The sequence below is a fragment of the Rhinatrema bivittatum genome, chromosome 2, assembly GCF_901001135.1.
Source record: "Rhinatrema bivittatum chromosome 2, aRhiBiv1.1, whole genome shotgun sequence".
NCBI lineage: Eukaryota > Metazoa > Chordata > Amphibia > Gymnophiona > Rhinatrematidae > Rhinatrema > Rhinatrema bivittatum.
Window position 1 is genome coordinate 725,226,187 of NC_042616.1, and position 15,353 is coordinate 725,241,539.

At 49.3% G+C, this 15,353-nt stretch overlaps 1 protein-coding gene across 2 annotated transcripts in view; it reads right to left on the bottom strand.

Annotated features, from left to right (window-relative positions):
* Positions 1-15,353, bottom strand: part of AZIN1 (antizyme inhibitor 1) — a 268,902-nt gene that overhangs the window by 112,261 nt on the left and 141,288 nt on the right. For both annotated transcript variants that reach the window (XM_029591846.1, XM_029591847.1), the window contains exon 8: positions 5,063-5,137. In XM_029591846.1, coding sequence (XP_029447706.1) covers positions 5,063-5,137 — 75 coding nt within the window. The remainder of the gene's footprint in view (positions 1-5,062; positions 5,138-15,353) is intronic.

Sequence of the window (15,353 nt, forward strand, 5' to 3'; positions counted from 1 at the left end):
TCATTCTCTGTTCCCCCGGGGTGTCATGGCCCGGAAGGGCCAATTCCGACAGGCATTGAGAACTCAGGCCTGGAAGATCCTCTTTCAGAAAGAAGCGCTTCATGGTTCGGTATGGTTCGATCCCTGAGGAAAATTCTCCCTCCTCGGGGTGCTCTTAGTCTTCCTCAGGGCAATCTGAATCCCCATAAGTGGGGGTTCTGGGTGGCGAACGGCCGTGCCTAGGCCTCGAGGGTCCAAGGGCCGGGTCATCCGGTACATATGGACCCGGTTGGGGCGCAGCCTGCATTGTGTCAAAGGCATGAATCCCCTTAAATAATTCCACCCAGGAAAGCGAGGCCGAATCTGGCCATAGGGGCACCAGGTCTCTCGGGTTCCCTGGCAGCTCCCCGCTGCCTGCTAGGTCTGGGGTGTTCCCTGAGGAACTGGCAAGTACGCTGGGTTGCGACCGGTGCTGGCCTGGAGCTCCCAAGGCCTCTTCACATTGGGCACATAGGGAGTCTGCTTCCTCGCTCTGTGTGGCTCTGAGGTTGCATGCAGAGCAGAGGCTTATGCCTGAAACTGGAGGTGCCGGCTCCTCTGACGCATGGGCTCTCTTACGCTCCATCTCGTCTATTAACCCAGCTAGAGTCTGCGCTTTGTAATATGCGCGAAAGATGTGTGCCGAACAGTGGGCGCCTAGCAACGGGCGCCTATGTGCTTAGCGGCGGGCGCCTAACAGTATGCGCTTAGCAACTAGCGACTAACAGTATGCGCTTAGCTTAGAAACATGCACCTATCAACATGTGTGTATTGCAAACCAAACCAGGCGACTGGCGACCTCTGTGGCGGGCTGCCACGTAGGCAGACTCTGCTACTCCTCGGATCCTCGGAGACCAACAAGTAAAGATATACGCCTTACCTTGTCTTCGGCGCTTCCCTGCTGCAACCCGGGCGGTCTTCGGCTGCGGGGGGAGAGGGTGATTACCGTCACCGCCACGCTCGAGGAGGTGCACCCGCTGCCTCTAGGCCGCGCCCGAACTCGTCTCATTCGGGGGCCATGTCCACGCCGGGACCGAGGCTGCCTCTAGGCCGCGCCTGAGCCCTTCTCACTCGGGGGCTAGGTCCCTGCCGCGAACCAGCCACTGGACCGAGGCACTCACCTCCGAGGGACCACGGAAATCACATCGGGAAACTCAACTGGGGGAGTGACCGAATGGTATCACCGCAGGAGTGCGGGGCTAGTCTTCAGGTAGGTTTCTGTTAAGAATTTAGAATTTGGAAAAAGAAACGCTCAGCGAGCGTGTGGTAGCTCCAAACTGCTTTGGAGACTGAAATTACTGAATTGCTGCACTTCCTGCGGGGGTATATGTACCCGTGCTGACGTCAGATCCGTCTCCAACTGCTAGCACGAGCACACTATACCCACTTGTTTTGAGTCCATCTGCTACACGCTAGGAAAATTTTAAATTTTTCTTTAACTTTTTTGGTAGTTCTAAAAAGTGCTGTTTGGGGGTTGCTGAGGCAGCAAGGCAATTTCAAATTTTTAAAGATATTCACAGAAAAAAAAAAAAGGTTCACATCTGTGATGATGCTCAGAAAGGGGTTCACGAGGCAATGTACGAGTAGACGTTCTTACAGATGCTTAGCAGAGCAAAAGCTCTACTAGCTAAGAGTCCCCTCGATACTGCCACCCACATAGAACGGTTAATTCAGCCCTGTTTATTTACAGAAAACATTTAACCCTTTCAAACAGTACTGGTACTAAGGGACATTCCATGATGCCAAGTAGCAGCACATTTAAAACAAACAGGAGAAGTAGTTTTTCACAGCACACAATTAAACTATCTGATGCCTGAGGATGTGATGGAAACAGTTAGCATAGCTGAGTTTAAACAGGTTAAAGACAAGCTCCTAGAGAAAAGTCCACAAACCATTAGCAGCCATGGAGTCTTGGGAAAGTCACTGCTTATTCCTAGCAATGATCAAGAATGATTAGATCTATTCTTTGGGATCCTCCTAGTACTTGTGACTTGGCATTGGCTACTGTCAGAAAACTGGGCATGGACCTTTGGTCTGACCCAGTATGGCATTTTTTATATAATGTCTGCAGGTTTTGTATTATCTTGACTGGATTAATGCAATTCTGTTTATATTGGTTTAACCGCTTCCACATTGAAAGCTTTACAAGTGGTGCAGAATATAGTCACCTATGTTTTAAGTGAAGCTCAGTGCAGGGATCTCATTTCACCAACTTCATATGCCCTTCATTACCTTCCAATAAAATGGCATATGGAATTCAAATTCTGGGCTCAGATTCATAAAACTTTGAATAGTGATACACCAACATGCATTAGTTAAAGATCTTCTACCTCAGATGTTGAATCAGCTGGGAGTTATTTGTTGGATGCTCCTTAAGTATGATTATGGTAATCACTCGAATACTTTCAGTGGCTGAGCCAATGCTCTGGAATTCGATTTTGGAAGAATTAAAGTGATTTGTATCCATATTTTTCAGATGTAAAAGCTGTTTATGTAGGAGAGGTGATCTGACTGAACAAATGGCTGAATTATGAGCTTGCTTATGTTTAAATAGTTTTGGATCTTTTAGATATTAATACTACCATCCTTATTTCTGGGGGATTGTTTCTGTTAACCTCTGATTAAAACTTAATGTATGTAATCTTGTATCAGGCCTATAACTAGATATAAATTTTTAAAAGTTAGTATGTACAGACATTTTTCTTCATTTCATTTTGTCTCCTTGGTAGGGGGTTCAGTTTTAATTTCATTTTTTCCTTTAGCACACACTATATCAAAAGTGTGCATTAAAAGCCTCCAGCCAATTAAACTGCATGCAAAGAAATAGCGCTCTCCCCTTTGGAGTTATCAAATATAACCCCAGGGCATAAAACCCCAGGGCCCTGCAAGCCAATAAGTAGAAGAACTTGCCTTAAAGCAAAAAGTTCCAAGATATGCTAGTTCTCCTCCCTGACAAGGATGCAAAGCTACAAGACAAAGGGAACAACTTCCAGTCAGCAATATTGCATAACAGAATTTCAGACCATCAATTCCAAATGGTTCTGTATCTTTACAACCTCATTCAGAAAATAAGATGCCTCAGAATTCCAAAACCATTTTTCCCCCCCATCTTGATGCTGAATATGCCAAGCATCTCAGTAGGACTTGCAATATTTTAAAAACAGCTTCAAGATCAGCAGCAACTTGGAAACAAAGTTAAGGAGAAGATAGATCTTTTAAAAATCAACTCTCCAAATTCAAACCAAGCAGAAACAAGACACCCTTGCTCAAAGCAGGAGGCACCGCTACAAACATTTTGCACCACTGTCACAAGGTGCTGGACATGCTGTCCATGGCGTATCCAGACAGAAGGGCCTTCTAAGCAACAAAGAAAACCCTGGCCAGTTTTAACCATTTAATAAAACTACCACTAAAATTATTCAAGAGCAATCAATCAAAAATTCTATATAGGAGTGAAGTGTAGGGTATCCTGCACCTCAAGTTCTACAATACCCTATTTCTCACAAACTCCCAACAGGTTCAGAGAAGAACATGTCCCCTTACCACTCATCATAGAAAAATATTAAAATTCAGGTGTTACCCTCGGTAACAGCAACACAAACGCCCTCCAATACCAGGAATATTGTAATCAAAACCTTCTAAAAATGTACTGAAAACCTAAAGTAAGCCTACCATTCCATAACACTAACTGCCAGACAAACTGTAACCTATCTATGAAAAAGCAACACTTACAATACCAGGTCCTAAAACACCAATACATCTATTATGAAAACAGAACAAATTAGGCTGCTATAGATCCCTATATAGAAATTGCACACTAGCAGAATATCTCACCTTCGTCACACATGCAGAACACAGATGCACACACAAATACAGACTAGAGAGACCATGAAGTATAAACAAATGTTTGTCACAAACTAGAAACCACAAGCCAGACTCTATATGCAATACAACATTGGAACAAACATCACCATGCCTCATAAAACAAATATAAATCATAAAAGTAAGGCCATACTAATATATAGTAATGACGGCATAAAAAGACCAAAAATGTCCATCTAGTCAGCCCAGCAAGCTTCCCAAGGTAGTAAGTGCCTCTCCATGCTGGTTACGCTTTATTTATTTCCATCCTCTAGTCTTTAGGGATCCACAGTGTTTCTCTCATACTCCTTTGAAATCCTTCACAGTTTTAGTCTTCACCACTTCCTCCAGAAGGGCATTCCAGGCATCCACCACCCTTTCAATGAAGAAATATTTCCTGACATTCATTCTAAGTCTTCCTCCCTTCAAAACAGCTGACAAAGAAAAATATCTAATTAAAAAAAAAATTTTTTTTGAGCTTTAAATTGTCAAAAATCAAAAGATTCTGAAAGAGCAGATATCAAATACCCAGTAATTAAAACTAAAGATAAACAAATTCCCTATTGACTATACCTGGCAACTTCAGATTTATTTAAAAACAATCATACATTAATCTTTCTAAAACAATCTAATGAGTTTTGAAAAGAAATTAAAAACCTGGCTGACAGAAATGCAGAATTTGTAAAATAGAATATGGTAATACTTCTCTTCATGCACAATTAAGTTTGTTTAATATGGGTGGAGACGTTTTTCTTGGTTGTCTTTTTGTTTTAAAAATGTGTACATCGCTTTGGGTGATTCATAAATTTCCTAAATAAATATTCCAATGCCCAAAGGGAGGGGAGGCACCAAAATCCTAGCACCAATACCACAGAACAGAATGCTGTGCTGGAGCCACTGTTGTGCTGGAGTTAAGGTGAGGAGAATGAGGCGAATACCAAACATTTGCCTAGGACATCAAATACTCTTGCACCAGCCCTGACTATGCCCTGTTTATATTGCATAATTCACATACATCTACCTGCTATAGATGAATGTATATTTTCAAGAACTACCATGGCTTGGTTACTGCCAAATATTCAATGGTACAACAGATTGTTGCAGACCAAATCAGCACAAGAAAACTAAAACCCATGAATACACGTACCCCAAAATAGAGTTTTAACTAATCACGAAGTCATACCTCTTCCAGCTGAAATTCAGTTCCTGAGAAGCCTCCACCAATGTCCAACGTATTCATCTTAAAACCATATTCTTCCTAGAAGCAGGTAAAATTTAAAAGGGTTAAACAATTGCATGACTATTTCTGTAGCTTGCAAGTTAACTGTCAGTTTAAAAAAAAACAGGAAAAAATATATATATAACTAGCAATATAATGGTCTGTTCTTAAAACGTGTATCTAGTATATTAAAATGATTTCTTAACTCTCTTCTAGCAGAAAGAATTGTTTGCTAAATAGCAGGAGTTACACTGGTTTCTATACCCAGGGAAAGTTATAGTTAATAGCTACTATAACCAAAAACAAAATTGATAGCTTAAATGCTTCAAGAACAGCTTTAAGAGGCCGCTAAGTAATAAAACAGAGTAAAAAAAAAATGTGCACTGACCTTTAGTGCATTTTTTTACTCGTGCTAAAAGTTAAAACCCAATACAGTAAAGTAATGGTATGCTAATGCATTGAGAGTTTTTAAAAAAGCATACTACCCCACAAACGTGTGCATAAAAAAAATTAGCATAACACTATGAACATAAGCCAGATTTTCTGCACAGAAAACATTTTATACCCCCAAAACTTAGATGAACATACCCCCAATGCTGGCAACACTGCTCCACAAAGCAGAGGACGGCAGGTCCAATGTATTGGCAGAGATATGCTGAAGGGTCTCATGGTAATCCTTTAACTGAGCCAGAGCATCCCTCACTTTGTCCCCAAAGAGGTTCTTGCCAGTACACGGCAGGTCCAAGAGCTTCTCCTGAACCTCCAGCCGGGTAGAGGCTTGGAGCCAAGCCATATTCGGGCACCACTGCCCACTGCTGCCACCCTGGCCGCTGTTTCAAACACATTTAGGTGGACTGCACCTCGTGTTTGCCACATTCCAGGCTTTGCTGGACGACTGCTAACAATGCCTCCTGCTGCTGTTGGGGCAGGCGCTCAGACAATTCCTGGACCTGCTTCCAGAGGTGCCTGGAATACTGCATCATGTACAGCTGGTAGGAAGCAATATGGGTGATCAACATAGCACCCTGAAACACCTCCATATCCAGAGCATCGAGCACCCTGTGCTCCTGACTCGGGGGGGGGGGGGGGGGGGGGGGGGCCCCAGAAGCGTGGGTGCAGGAACACTTTGCCTTTTTAGGGCAGACTCCATCGGGGGGGGGGGGGGGGGGTTTGGAATTGGCGCCTCTCAAACCCCAAGGCCTGCTGGACTAGATAAACCCACTGGCAAATCAATAATACATCACAAAAATCCAAAACACAAAAAACATATAGTGATACAATATATTATAATCTTTATTAATATTACAGAGAAAATATTTCCCAAACACTTTTATCTAAAAATTTTTCAACACACAAACCCAAGGAACACCTACCTAAAAATCCCTACCAATACATTCATACCATTCACACTTCCCTTCACATGCATATCCACTAAAAACCTTGTTACCCCAACCTCTTATCTTGTATATTAAATTCTTTCAAATATTCTTTTATTTCAAAAACTAATTTTTCACAAGCAGAAAAGTGTCTCATTAACTGACAATCATTTTGATTCAACAATTATATTTCTCATATTTTCTTCATCTTCCCGATCTTTCTATATCCTCTTCAGCCTCTCAACATGTTTCACCTTTTTACAGGCTTCTTCAGGAGAGCATTGAGGATTTTTTCTGATCATAAACCTCCAACATACTCGTTTTTAATAGTATTCCCCTGCAGGTTTCATCACAGACTCTCACTCTTCAGTGTTTCTCAAAGGAGTTCCCACAAGAAGACCGTTCTCACGGTATCCCGCACTTCATTCCCTTATTTCCTCTTATAAATCCCTTACAACCAATCCGAGTGACTCTTACTCTTCAATATTCCTCAAAGAGGTTCCAACAGGAAAAATGATCTTACGATCTTACGATCTTCCGTATTACATTCTCTTCTTACTTTTTAATGTTCCTCAAGGGAGTTCTCACAGGAAGGGATATCCCTTTTGATTAGTTTGATGGTGGATGGTGTCTGAACACCGCATTTTCTCTCAAAATTGTAAAGTAAAAAGAGTATGTAACACGGAAGACCGTAAGATCGTTTTTCCTGTGCCTGGAACTGAGAGTTCCTGTAGGGGGCGAAAGGGTTGAGAGCCCCTACCCCTAGTTCTTCTGGGGGAGGGGCACTGGGATCTTTTACCCCTGTCCTCCGGTAGCCGAGGCACTGGAAATTCGCCCTACTTGCTGGCTAACTTCTCCAATTCACTTCTGAATAAGAGATCCTTTAAAAGGCATCCTTGTGAGATTTGCTTTAGAGGTCATGTCAGCAGACCAATTCTGCAACCATAACTGTCTTCTGGCCACCACTACAGAGGCTACTCCTCTGGCTGAGGTACACACCAGATCTGAGCTTGCGTCCATCAGGAAGGCTGCTTCAGGTTCAATTGTTTCACCAGTATGTTCCTGCGTTGTTTGCCTCTCTCGAGAAGAGCAAATAGGAACATGCCACCAGTCCGCAGCAGGAAGCAATCTGCAGTGTCACTGCTGTTGCAAAGGCCTGCTTAACGATGGATTCTAATCGTCTTTCCTGAGTATCCTTCAATGCAGCCCCTCCCTCAATGGGAATGGTTGTTCGCTTTGAGACGGCACAGACCATGGTGTCCCACTTTCGGAAAACGCAGGCGTTCCTTGGTCGCTGGTTCCAGAGGGTACGAGGCTTCCAAGGCCCGACCCTCCTTTAAAGCTGACCTCCGGGGCATCCCACTCCAGGTCAATCAGTTCCTGGATTGCTTTACGAAGGGACACCAAGATGGGGTGGTTCTTTGGTTCCGCCATAGGGTCCGTGCCTGGGATCCCCAGAGTCTTCAGAGTCTAGGAAACAAGGGCAGGTAATTCATCCCTGATGAAGAAGCGAAACATGATTCTGTATAGTTCCAGGCCGGAGGGATTTCTCCTTCTTCCAGAGAGCCACCATCATCTGAGGTATCCGGGTCCCCGTCTGAGAAATTCTTGGTTAGGCGAGGCATGTCGCGAGGCATCCAAACAGGGCCAGGAGGATCCTGTGTTTCCGGCAGGGGTTGAACCAGAGTCCCAGCCGGGGCTGATTGTGCCTGAACAAAGGCTTACAGCCCCTGGAAAAATTCTAGCCAGGAGAAGGTCCCTGGATCCATATTAACCACAGGGGGAGTTGGAGTAGGGGCCTCTGATGTGCCCTCATGTGGAGATACCATTTAAGAGTCGCATAGATCCGGGGTGCTATTGTATGTAGTAGTTCCAGACCCATTCTCCAACAGTGAGGGGCCAAGCTTTGGTCCCCCCTGGGCTTCTTCACAACGAAGACACAGGCAGGACCCCAGTTCAGGCTGTGCGTTTCTGTTGTGGCTGGCTATGCAAATAGAGTGCCTTCTGGGCTTCTTGGACGCCAGTGCCATTGTCTAAGGGCACAGGTAGCGTGCTTCAATATGCACACAGTTATGCGTGAGCACAATGCGCGCATGCAGTTTTAAGCGCGGCTGTGCGTACAGTTAGACGCGCGCACAACCGCACGTATAAGTTGAAGGCGCACAAGTTGGGCGCGTTGACAGACCAGCCTGCCCCACGCGTACTGCCGGACGAGAAGGGAAGATGCCCCCCCCAAGTGGGTCTCCACGTGTTCGGACCCCTGCACCAGATCGGGGCGACCTAGCCCAACCAAGGCTGCTCAAACCCAATTGGTGCTCCCTTTTACCTCGCCGGGTGAAATTCAGAATCAGGGCGGCACTCCGAGCCCAAGACCTTAGTTTAAAGTTTTCCTCTTACCTGGTCTCGGCGCTTACCGATCGCGTGCCGGGACGGTCTCCAGCTGCCCGGGGGGGGGCTTTACCTTCACCGCTGTGCTCGGATGTGCACCCGCTACCTTTCAGCTGCTCTTGGGGCTAAGTCCACGCCAGGGTTACCGGCTACCAGACCGGCTCTCACCTCTGAGAGATATTGAAATCATCTCAGGAATTCTCAACTGAGGGAGGGACCCTTAGGTATCACCGCAAGAGAGCGGGGCTCGTCTTCTTGAGATAAATTTTGTCTTCTTGCTGTAATTTCCTAACACTGTCCGCATCTGCTAGGAGACGGCGAGACAGTGAAGAGTTGAGGTCACTGCAAGGGTATATCTAGGGTGATGTCAGGTTTAAAATCTGACTCCATCTCCCATCTGCTAGCAGAAGAGCATATAACCCACTGGGGTCCTGAGACCATCTGGCTACAAGCCAGGAAATAAGTTTTCTGTGCTGGGCTCCATCTGAAGTCATCCATGTGTGAGGACTACCATCCTGCTTGTCCTAGAATTCATACTTTGATACTTGGAAAGTACTGTAGCACAGGTTTGGATTAAGTACAAGAGCAGTAGCAGCAAGCTACCATTTAAGAGTTCAGAACCAGGGAAGATTCTTCATGTGCTGGCTTTTACCATTGTTACCCAATGTTTATTAATTTAGTACTGATACTTATGAGTTAATATATGGCACCATTTATCCCCTATATAAGAAAATTATTCCTTACCTGCTAATTTTCGTTCCTGTAGTACCTTGGATCAGTCCAGACGGTGGGTTATGTCCCCCGTCCAGCAGATGGAGTCAGAACAAAACTAGAGAGGAGGCACTATATAAGCCCCCTTCCCTTGCCTCACTCTTCAGTAAACTAGACTAGCAAAGCCAATAAGAGAGGAGACAGAGGGATCAAGTAACGAAACACCCAAACAAGGCAAAAAAGTGAAAATTGTCTGAACATTACCCCAGTGGGAACTTGCCAACAGAACCGTAAACCATAACCATCCCTGGAGCCCCAGGGTACAGAGAGAAATAGCAGACAGACCTTCGAGCGGAGGCAAACAATCCCAACTGAGAAACCCCCCAAACACAGGGAGGGCGTCTGGACTGATCCATGGTACTACAGGAACGAAAATTAGCAGGTAAGGAATAATTTTCTTTTCCCCTGTACGTACCAGGATCAGTCCAGACGGTGGGATGTACCAAAGCTTCCCTTACAATGGGTGGGCCACAGACAGCCCTGCTCGAAGAACTCTATCCCCAAAAGAATCCGATCCTGGCGCGCGAAGGTGTGGAGAGACGTCCACGTGGCCACCCTGCAGATCTCCTGGGGGGACACTGAAGAACTTTCCGTCCAGGAAGTCACCTGGGACCGAAGTGAATGTGCTCGAACAGACAGCAGTGGATTCTTCCCAGCTCCAAGATACATGGCTGTGATCGCCCCCTTGAGCCAACGGGCAATGGTTGTCTTGGAGGCCACACGACCCTTCCGAGGGCCCGACCAGAGTATGAATAGGTGATCCGAGAGACGAAACTCGTTGGTGACCGCTAGGTATCGTAGAAGACACCTCCTGACATCAAGCTTGTGGAGCTCCCTGGGTTCCGTCGAAGCGAAGGAAGGCAAATCGACAGACTGGTTGATATGGAATGCCGAGACGACCTTTGGTAAGAACGACGGGACCGTGTGCAAAGACACTCCTTCCTCGGTAAAGCGAAGATATGACAACGCCTGAAGCTCCGAGATACGATGCGCCGAGCTGATCGCCTCCAGAAAAACTGTCTTGAGGGTGAGGTCCTTGATGGTGGCCGACCGAAAAGGCTCAAAAGGCAGACCGCCCAGTATACGGAGTACCAAGTTGAGATTCCAAGACGGACAAGGCGGCCTCAATGGCGGCTTCAGGTGTCTAGCCCTCTGCAGAAAACGTACAATATCCGGGTGAGCCGACAGCCTCGAGTCCTGCCCATTGTGCAGGAAAGCCCCCAACGCTGTAACTTGAACCTTAAGTGAATTATAGGCCAGCCCCAAATCCAGACCGGCCTGCAAGAACGAAAGAACCTGTGTCACCGAGGCGTGGACCGGACGAATAGTACGCGCCTGGCACCATACCTCGAAAACTTTCCAGACCCGCACGTAAGTAACAGAGGTGGATGTCTTGCGTGCCAGCAGAAGAGTGGAAATCACCCCCTCCGAGTATCCACGGCGTCTCAACTTGCGCCTCTCAAAAGCCAAGCCGCAAGACAGAAGCAATCTGCCTGCTCGAAAAATATAGGTCCCTGTCGCAGAAGGTGGTAGAGATGATTGAGCCGCAGGGGTCCCTCCACCGCCAGATGAAGGAGATCCGCAAACCAGGGCCATCGGGGCCATTCCGGTGCCACTAGAATGACCGGTCCCTGATGGCTCTCAATGCGACAGAGTACCTTCCCCACCAGGGGCCACGGAGGGAAGACATACAGCAGGATCTTCCGAGGCCACGGTAGAACCAGGGCATCAACCCCTTCCGCCCCGCGTTCTCGTCGTCGGCTAAAGAATCGAGGGGCCTTTGCGTTTTCGGCCATGGCCATGAGGTGCATGTGAGGAGTCCCCCACCGGGTGGCTATTAGACTCATCGCTTCCTCCGAGAGCTCCCATTCTCCGGGATCTAAGCGCTGTCGGCTTAGGAAGTCTGCCTGTACATTGTCCACACCTGCAATGTGAGAGGCTGCCAGCCGGCTCAAGTTGACCTCCGTCCACTGCATCAGTCTGTCCGCCTCCAGCGAGACGTGACGGCTCCTTGTGCCCCCCTGACGGTTGATGTACGATACCGTGGTCACGTTGTCTGATAGGACCCTGACCGCCCGATGGCGGACCAAGGGAAGAAAACCCCGCAACGCCAGGCGTACCGCTCTCGTTTCCAGACGGTTGATGGGCCACCGGGACTGTTCCGCTGTCCAACGGCCCTGAATGGAACTCACCCCGCAGACTGCTCCCCAGCCGGCCAGGCTGGCGTCTGTGGTGACAACCACCCAGTCTGGGACTTCCAGAGAGACCCCTCGCGCCAAGTGGCGAGGGACCAGCCACCAGCGGAGACTGAGTCTTGCAGCTGTTGGTATTGGAAGAACCACCTGAAATTCCCGCGACACCGGCTTCCAACGGGATAGCAAGGCCCACTGAAGGGGACGCAGATGCGCAAACGCCCAAGAGACTAGATCTATGGTGGATGCCATGGACCTGTAGGTAGTTCCATGCTGTGGGTGCCTGGAGTGTCAGGAACCGCAGGATCTGTTCGCGCAAGGCATGTGCCCGGTCCGCACTTAGAAACACCTTTCCCACCTTGGTATCGAAGTGTGCTCCCAGAAAATTCAACGACTGGGATGGAGAGAGACTGCTCTTCGTAAAGTTGATGATCCACCCCAGGGACCGAAGTAATCGTACCACCTTGTCGACCACTTGGATCCCCTCGGTTCGAGATTTCACCCGGATGAGCCAGTCGTCCAGGTAAGGGTGCACCAGAACCCCATCTCGGCACAGGGCTGCGGCCACCACGACCATAATCTTCGTGAAGACCCGTGGAGCTGTCGCCAAGCCGAACGGGAGTGCTCAAAACTGAAAATGCTGTCCCAGAATCTTGAAACTAAGATAGCGGTGGTGTGCCTCGTGGATCGGGATATGCAGGGTTGCCTCCGTAAGATCCAAGGATGCGAGGAACTCCCCTGGATGGACCGCCGCCAGCACCGAACGCAGAGTTTCCATGTGGAAGCTTGGGACCCAGAGGTATCGGTTGACCGTCTTGAGGTCCAGGATGGGCCGAAAAATGCCTTCCTTCTTGGGCACCACAAAATAAATGGAATAATTACCCCGACCCAGCTCGGCGGCAGATACCGGGGCAATCGCCCCCAAGGAAAGAAGACGGTCGAGGGTTTGCCAGACTGCTCGTCTCTTGAGGAAGGAGCCGCACGGGGAGAAGAGAAACCTGTCCCTGGGCGGGTGGACAAAATCCAAGGCGTAGCCGTGTGTTAGGATATCCAGGACCCACTGATCCGACGTGATTCGGGCCCATTCCCTGGAGAAGAGGGCAATGCGACCCCCCACCCTGGGAATCGGATCGCGGGTCGGCCTGGCATCATTGGGGTGACTTCGAGGAAGACCTCTGGGGTTGTCCGCCCTTGCCGGGCCTGCGGCCCCGAAAGGACCGGTTCCAAGTCTGCACACGAGAGTATGAAGTCCGAGACTGTTGGTGCTGCTGTTGCTGCTGTCTGGGGGGACGGTATCGTCGCTGACTATGGGAGCGATACTGGTGGAGCTGAAGGATCTAGATGCTCGCGGCCTGTCCTCCGGGAGCTTGTAAACCACATTCTCGTTGAGGGACTTGATGATCTGGTCCAAGTCCTCCCCAAAGAGGAACTTACCTTTAAAAGGAAGCGAACCTAGGCGTGTTTTGGACGAGGCATCCGCTGACCAATATTGCAGCCACAGCAGCCGACGAGCAGAGACCGCCGCTACCATCGATCGGGCCTGGACCCGAAGGAGGTCATACAAGGCGTCCGCCCCATAGGCTATCACGACCTCTAACCGATCCGCCTGCTGGGCCTCCGCTTTCGGAAGGGCCTGGGAAGTGAGCAATTGTTGTACCCATCAGAGTCCCGCTCTTTGCGCAAGCGAACTACAGATGGCCGCTCGCAGACCCAACGCCGAAACCTCGAAGATTCTCTTGAGATAAACCTCCAACTTCCTGTCCTGGAGATCCTTCAGCGCTGTGCCGCCCGTGACCGGGATGGTAGTGCTCTTTGTCACGGCCGAAACTGCGGAATCCACAGCAAGGACCCTGAGGAGTTCCAGGAAATCTTCTGGCAGGGGATAAAGTTTGTCCATTGCTCTACTGAACTTGAGGGAGGCCTCCGGTGAATCCCATTCCCTGGAAATCAGTTGTAAGAAAGTGGGATGAGTTGGATCCCCCTTCCTGCCCTGGGAAGTGGCTACCACCGGTTCCGGGGGAGCATCGATATCCATTTCCTGGAGAATGTGGGGAATGAGGTCGTCCAGCTCATCATACTGAAAAATTCGTAGGACCCTTGGGTCATCCCCCTCCACCTGGGAAGCTAACGTGGGGTCATCCCCCGTGTCCTGGAGCGGATCTCCTGCCGGAGGGTTGCTGGGTCCACCAGCTGGGGCCAGCGGGACACGGGAGGGCCCCGAATCTCCTGCGTGGGGCAACGCCCTACCCTGAGGAGAAGACCCCTCCAGGGACGATCCCACTCGCGCCAGTTTGGGAGGAGGGAGCCCCCCAGGAACCTCCGAGGGCTGAGACCTACACTGCAAGAAAGCCCGGTGCATTAGAACCACAAACTCGGGCGAAAACTCCAGCGGTCCCTGAGGGAAACGATCCTGGTCCTCCCCCTCCCGACCGCCAGGCTCCGGGCCGGGGAATGGTGCTGAACCGGGAGGCAACACCGGCATCGGGCCTTCCACGTCTTCCTCTCCTGCGTCAGAATCAGAAAACAAAATGGCCAACGTTCCCGCACTCAGCGGGAACGGGGCCTGCCGCTTCCGAGACGTGCGGTCCTCACTGCGAGGACCTGTGGTCTCGTCCCCCTGCCGGGCGGTGCCTTCCCCGTCAGGAAGGCAGATGTCGCCAAGCCCCTCCCGCGAGAGCCGACCACCTTGCCTGCCGCAGGCAGAGCACTCTGAGGAGCGCAGCATGGCAGGTTTGGCGAGGGAGAGCTGACAGGGGAAAAAGCGCGCGAGTCGCGCTACAGCAATGCTGCGGGCACACGGACCCCCCCCCCCCCCCACCGACCCAGTGAGAGCGCCTCCCGGCGTCTGGTGGTCCCGGGAGAAGGCCCCGCTGACCGTGGGTCGGTAGCGGCGGAGGACAATGCAAGATAACGGGGGAGGGAGGGGGAGAGACTACCACCACTAGTTTGCACCCCGGGTCCGGCCCGAATTCAGAGACCACGAAGGTAAACCTGGAAAAGGATCTGACACAAAAAACTCCCCAACACTCCCCCAAAACCCGAAGGATAGCGCCCTGAGAGGTGGGGGGGGGGGGGGGAGGAAGGTACAGACCTGGAAGCAAGCACTTCACGTCCCTTCAGGCAGAGCCTGCTAAGTCCCCCCAGAAACTTATCTGTTTCAAGAAATTATTCCTGTTTCTTTTTTTTTTTTTTTTTATACTTGATCCCTCGATGAGAAATACACAAAAGAAGGCAGAAAACTAGAAGACCTAATCTCCTGCACTGGGGACTGCAGAGTCCCCTGCTCACATCTGCTGGAGTCAAAAGAATATTGGAGAGTGAGGCAAGGGAAGGGGGCTTATATAGTGCCTCCTCTCGAGTTTTGTTCTGACTCCATCTGCTGGACGGGGGACATAACCCACCGTCTGGACTGATCCTGGTACGTACAGGGGAACTTCCTTATGAAAGGAACACATAAGAAAAAGGGGTAGTTTATTTTTGTTACAACTTCTGAGCATGCTGCCACAATTGCTAATACTGGACTGTTAT